This window comes from Limulus polyphemus, unplaced genomic scaffold (assembly GCF_000517525.1).
Source record: "Limulus polyphemus unplaced genomic scaffold, Limulus_polyphemus-2.1.2 Scaffold2180, whole genome shotgun sequence".
In the NCBI taxonomy this organism is placed as follows: Eukaryota; Metazoa; Arthropoda; class Merostomata; order Xiphosura; family Limulidae; genus Limulus; species Limulus polyphemus.
In genome coordinates, this window is record NW_013667790.1 from 97,399 (window position 1) to 104,476 (window position 7,078).

The 7,078-nt window shown below is 31.0% G+C and overlaps 1 protein-coding gene across 3 annotated transcripts in view; it reads right to left on the bottom strand.

Annotated features, from left to right (window-relative positions):
* Window positions 1-1,986: 1,986 nt before the first annotated feature.
* LOC106466181 (adenomatous polyposis coli protein-like) overlaps window positions 1,987-7,078 on the bottom strand; it is a 95,095-nt gene continuing 90,003 nt past the window's right edge. For all 3 annotated transcript variants that reach the window (XM_022394144.1, XM_022394143.1, XM_022394145.1), the window contains one exon: window positions 1,987-5,885. In XM_022394144.1, coding sequence (XP_022249852.1) covers window positions 5,162-5,885 — 724 coding nt within the window. In that variant the 3' untranslated portion in view covers window positions 1,987-5,161. The remainder of the gene's footprint in view (window positions 5,886-7,078) is intronic.

A 7,078-nucleotide genomic window follows, 5' to 3' on the forward strand; every position in this document is an offset into this window, starting at 1 on the left:
ACAATTTTCAATTATTTGAAGATTTCATTTCTTTTACTAAATGTTTTTGTTAAACGAAATATCCCATGTCTATTTGAGTAAAAGAGCAATGTGAGAAGCTTTTTCAACTTCTTTAAATTATGCAAAAATTAAATTTGGAGTATGGAATTACGAAAGACGTCACCATATGCTTAAGAGAGCAGTGGATGTAGATATCACTATACATTGCAAAGAGAAAGGTATTTGGAGAATGGATCCATCATTCCTCATCTCAGACAGCAGTGTTTTGTTTGAATTTCTTCATTTGTGTGTAAACACTTAGAATGTCGTCATCCTGTTGAATTTAATACTTACCCCGATACCCAGGATTTGAATGCGTTGCTGGATCTGGTATCTCTTGCTAGATAAGTCGAGCGGTTTGTCATTTTTTATCACACCATTCACCTGAGTGTATTTTGGATCAGAGGTGTTTGGTGAGTATCAGTATTGTGTAATAGGCTTAACCTCGCAGTCACTGAGACGCCCCACACGGCCATCAACTTCGTTCACAACTCTACGTGCCTAACCTCTTACGCGAGTAGCCTACGCAGGTCACTTAACTGTTTTAAATACACAACACTGTCTTTACATAAAGTTTTCTCTCTAGTATTTAATTATACTTGTCATAAGACATTAGTATCAAGTATATTAGATATTTAACATTATATTCTTTATTCAGTCCCTTAAGAAGAAGATTATATAATATTTCAACGTCAGCCATATCCATTGCCAATGATGCTTTTCCAGGTGGAATACAACAAACACAGTAACGGTCAAAACACTATTTATATAAGCCACATGTTACTATAATTGTTATGGTGTGAACGTTATTTTCTACATTGGTAAGGCATTATTTAATTACGGCTTAAACGTTGAAAACCAGCGAAATATTGGAATATCAATAGGCCTAAAAATTGTCAAAAAACAAGTTAACCGCAGTATCTTTCACATTCCCCTTAATCTGTTCATTGCAGCTCGAAATAAAAGGAATCTGAATGTTATGTAAATACCGATTTTGAGCTGCAATTTACAAATCAAGAGAAATGTTAAAAAACATCTGCAGTTAACTTGTTTTTATAACAACTATTATGATTAATTGTACTTTCCATAAAACACTAGTATTAGGCCTACTCTATGTTTTTTAGAGTTTATAATCGATATTTCAATTTTAAAAACAATAATAAGTCAATTTAACTATTAAAAATATGCAATAAAACAATTTTGCCACGAGGTGGCGCTACAAACATGAATTTCTTATAAATTATAAGTTCTGGTCATTTCGGCTTACAGGCAAAAAAATGGTTTACTTATACAGCATTAAAATTAAAAGGAACGATATTGGTTAAAAACCACAGAGAGAAAATACTTAAAAGATAATTTCTATAACTTAAATTCGACTTGTTTGCATTCATTGAAACGCTGACTGGTTCATGTCAGTTTTCTGGGATGATGTACAATAACTGACCTCGAGTAAATTTATTTTGTTCTTTCTCTTTATTTATTAAAGGTAGTATAGATTGTTTCAAATAGATACAAACTGATTAGAACACAGAGTGGCACAATTCAGAAAATAGATATCTCAATCAAGCTATCAGACTAGCACTCAATATTTCTTCACGAAGTAGTTTGGATTTACTAGTTAAACAGTTAAATATCTTTCAAACACTGATATAGGTGGGAGAAATTTTAAAAACGTATACAGCAATAGCAGTGTTAAAATGCAAATACCTTATTTCATTTTAAAGTTTGATTGATATACGAGGCAATTACATGTATAATACTTCACTCCTGGTTACATACAGTAAAACGCACTAAGTATATTTATGTATAAAGGGAGGAAAAATCCTAAAGGAATTGAAATACGTCATAGTATGTTTGCTTTCCCGCACAAAAATAAACTTGTATAACAATCTGATACACAAAATCCATTTCAACATTTGTAACCCACTCAAAAGACAGCAAACACAATAATTTTGAAGATTTTATTGACATGATTAGTTATGTAGGCAAAGCAGTAGTAAACCAAAGTTTTGATAGATCATATACATACAAATATATATATCTAATGTGGCCACGGTTCCAAGTTTCCTTTTCGGTTTAATATTAATGAGGTATGCACTAGACTATTAACTTGTAAGTTTGGAACTTCTCAATCATGTTCCAAAAGTTCATGCTACCTGTTTACCTGGACATGTCTACATGAAATTACGAGTCTGGGAAAAAAAATACATACTCAAAAGCTGGTGACGTTATAAGGAATAATGTCACTGGAGAAAGTTTTTTTTTTTGTAATTAATGTGTCTAGTATTTCCGGCCAGTAGTGATGGCTTACATTCGTGAATGTTTCAATAAGGGCACACCTTAATACTGTGTACCAAAACTAAGGCATATTTTTTCCTACACGTTATATGATTTAAAAGTATCCATGGAATAATATACGTTAGAAAAGTTGTACTTTGTTTAAAAGCACTGTAGTGATACATATTTTACCATAAAAGGTGGGAAAAATGGTTTTCTAATCTCAAAATTTACCAGCAGTGATAGACATACATACTTTTAATAGTGTTTTGTCTAATACACAATCAAGCCAACAGCATTTTATGATAACACATATCACAAACATGTAATTTTCAAGTCTTATGGTGATATTCACACACAAAAAAAATAATTATGATCTGAAATATTCAGATATAGTCAAATTGTTAAGTTCCAATTTTAAAGAGAACTCACATATTTCTGTTAGTTGCACAAAGGATACAACTACATCAACATGTTTCTGCTCTAGTTCTATTACACAATTGTTTGGCATATACAAAATTTTTACTTCTGAAGAATAATATACAACACATTTCAAACTTTCCAAATTAAATACTTACACTTTTTGAGCCCTAAGAGAGAGAAAAATCACAACAAGGAATACAAGTTAAAAATATTTAACAAACTGCAGAATACTATAGTTGTAAGGCTTTACATACATGATTTCTTACGTCATGCCCCAGACCATCAAGGATTTTTAATCTGTTTTTATTAATTATTATATTTCCAAGTTAATTTTCTGATTGCTGGGGATTTTCTTCTGGCAATTATTATTATTATCAGAGTGGAGGGTAAAAACTGAAATGCTTTGGGGGGTTCCATATAGGATTTTATGGGATATAACAGTGCCCTGGGGAATGGTGTAATGGGTCATATATATATAAACTCTGTACACGAGCATTACCTAGATCTTTTATTTCAAGAAAAATCAAATATGAGAAATCAGGATTCCCTCTGCAGTATAAAATTCATGTATAATAGACAGAAATGCAACATCTTCCAGAACATTTAATATTCTCTCCTTTATTTTTCCCCATACCTTTGGATGTACAGTGGCTTTTAGTGAAGGAAAGAAAATATTTAAATTTGACATTCTGAATGAACCAACTACAAAAATAATGTTAAGTACGTGCCTGATCTATTTTTGGGAAACTAGCACTACAACTATAATATATATTTATTGTAAAACAAAAATATTCAGAAGGTACAAATAAATTTGAAATAATAAAACGAAGGCACTAGTATTGATTTCATAAACTTTGTTAATTTAACATTTACCATCCTCATGTCTTCTGTTTTCATACAAGAGTTTGAAAATAATGTCCAAGTGAAAAAATAACAGAATAAGGAAATGAAATGCGTCTCATTTTTAACATTTCAAAAATAAGTACCACAACATACAACATGCTTATAACTGTAAAACATAAAACACAGCAAAATAAGAACAAAGCTTCATATTAATTAAACAGTTAGAAAGCATGAAAAATATGTTATCTTGAGCAAGACGTAATCTCAGTGAATGGAATGATTTTACCAATGTGTAGTCAAAAATGCCAAATTTTAACTCTTCAATCTATAAATGTTCTATTTAAAAATAAACTTAGTAGATAAAAGGGAAGATGGTAACACACGAAAACAAGAATTTCCATACAAATGTTGACTAGAAACAATCCAGTTTTATAGGACAACCAAAGTGACAGAAGGCTGAATACACCAAATAAAATATTAAACTCCTCAACTTACCAAACATAAACTACAAGATCCTACTAATTGCAATACTTTTTTTTATAAACCCTAAATTCCCTGCTGTTTAGCTATTTACTTCATTAAGTCAAGCACAATATTTTAAACAGGTTTCAATTTAACAAATTTGAAATTTTTTGATATATTTCGTGTAAAATACGGCAAATTATCAAATAAACAAAAAATCAACAAATGAAATAGTTTGATTTTTCTATCAAGAAAAAGCCACAAAAACTCAATGTTTTAATACCTTTGAAATGTAGGAATAAAATAATCTCAACATTAAGAAAGTTAAAGGGGTTCCAAAAAATCACCATACAATACAAATTTTCTAATTAAATAATCAGTTTGGTTCCTACCTATATTTTGATATCTTTGCAAACACTTACCTAAGAAAAAAGTAGATTTTTATTTTGTACACTTTCTATAAGCAGCAAGCACAGCATAAAATACTGTTTATAATGTACATGTATACAAAATGAAAACAACCTCTTGAAAAAAGTGAGTTGCCTGTCTGTCTGTAACTCGTGTGGATGTTCAATTTCATAACAAGCAAATCCTACTGTTAAAAAAGCTGCATATTGGATTTCATTGTTTTTTAACAGCGATTAACACACTTACGTACAAAAAAAGCAATTTAGAGTTTACTTATTTTACCATCATAAAATAGAGACCATTCACTCTGTTGACAAAACACACGAGTATTACTGGATTACTTTACATAAAATACAAACACGGGAATAAATAACTAGCCACATACCACCATTTTTGTTATAATGAACTGTGCCTTAAGTTTCAAGAACTAAATACCTTGGCTTTAGCCTTGTTTGTTGGCTACATGCTCAACACTCAAAACTGGAAGCCAACTTGAAAATTTAAGTTATATTAGTTCTTACTCTAAGAGCTTCAGAGAATAACAAAACCCCTCCTCTTAAGTGTTTGTAGTTATTTATACTTTTCGGCATCAGCTGTATGTTCTTAATCTAACCTTGAAAGAGTTTCATTTAAGTTTCATTGAACAGTTAAGTCTACATTATAGGTTAAAGTCAACATCTTATCACATAAATATATGTACAGTTTAATTTCACACCGCAGTAACAATACGACACTTGTCTCCCACTACTGGCTCTTTTTCAACATTCAAAACAGAGTTTTTCTGAGAAGTTACTTTCTTTGTTGTGTTTGAGTTTTGCTGTATTTTTTCAGGAACAGATCTTTGCTGAGCCACACGAGTAGGGGATGGAATATAATTGAAGGGAGGGACGACAGCTGAGGTTGGACCAGCTGTTGAGTCACTATGAGATGAAAACCCCTGATGTCGTTGGTCAATGTCGGATACTTTCCTCCCTACACGAGTGGGAAGAAGAGAAACTCCCAGACTGCGTGAGTGATGTGGAGAATTAGGTGGACTGTAAAATGGACTTTTCACTGACTTTTCTCCAACATTTCCAGTCTGTTCTTCTCCTCCTTTACAAATAGGTAAGTTAGTAGTCTGTTGTCTGCTAAGTCTACGTAAAAAAGAACCTCCGGAAGTACTCTTGACTTTAGTACCTTCAGTGACAATTTGTTGATGAGTAACTTCATCACTGGAATTCATACTTGAAGTTTGAAAACTTGTTTTCAACTTGGAAGGGGTCTTAATATTACCACTTAGGAATGCAGATTGCATATTTTGGTTTTTTCTAGAACCACCAGCTGCTGGCTCAGGACTGTATGAAACTGGCTTGTTTTCTGAAGAAAGCTTTTCATATGTTGAACTTTTGCTTAAAGCAGGAGTTGTGGGAATCATGGAACCAGATGACTGAGTCCTGAGAAAAACAAAAATGTTACAATACATATCAAAATCAAATGGTACAACATAATTATCATAGGTCTGTAAAACAAACAAAATAACATCAATGACAAAAACAAAATATACTTTCTGTTATTGAACAACAAACAGAAGTCAAAATAATCTCTCACAAGGTTGTTCTTTAGTAAATGCTAAGTTACATAATTTGAGTTTCTCATCATTTATTTATATCTATAGATTAGGGGTAAAATACTTGGTATTTCATTTTTAGATGAAAAAATATTATGCAAAAGTAATATCAAAACCAAAATCACCCACAAAACCATATGGCTCCTGTGGAAAACTTTACTTTCAATAAAGACTTAAATGTGATTAACTAATTAGTATAAGAAAAGCCTTTTTTAAATTATTTGGAACATAGAGTTTGTAATATTCTGAATAACCCATTACATTATCTATTCTAATGTATTTAGCATGATTATATGCCTGTGATGGTATTCTAATGTAGAATTACTTTCAATAACAGAATATTACGGTGTGGACAGTTTTCAAAAACAAGTGTAGAAAAAGTATTTTCTTAATTCTTGCAATTTTCTACTTTTAGACTTGGTACTATCTAATGGATTTTAAATATTTTTATAATAGCTTTATATGTAGAAGCAACACAATTCATACCTAAATGTTTGAAGTTTAAGTCAATCATAAGGATAAAAGTAAGCTATTTGTGTAAAACCTGCTTCCAATGTCTACTGAAAGTTTTACTGATAAACTTTTAATAACAATTTAATATTTCAATGAAGTATAGACTTAGAAGAATAGACTTTTAAGCAGTTTCTATTTTAGAAACTGTGTAAAGAAATGTTACAACATTATATGTTCAAAACTTCACAGAATGTTGATGAAAATGTCAAAAAGGCACAATTTCTTCAGATGTTATAAAGTATATTTGATCTACTCTGGATAAATGTGTAAAAATTATGTCATGACCTTCAAGAAATAAAGACAAATAAATTAATAAATAAACTAAGTATTCCAAGAATTGTTTAATGTTGAAGTCTAAGTTCAAGGGAGGTCCAGTTCAATCTACACTTTGATCAACGTGTGTTATTGGGTTGTACTAGTTGAGGAGAATTCCACTCCTCATCAGTAACTCTGAACACAAGTTAACCAAAGATCAATAAGCTAGACCTATATCATAATGAAAAGTAT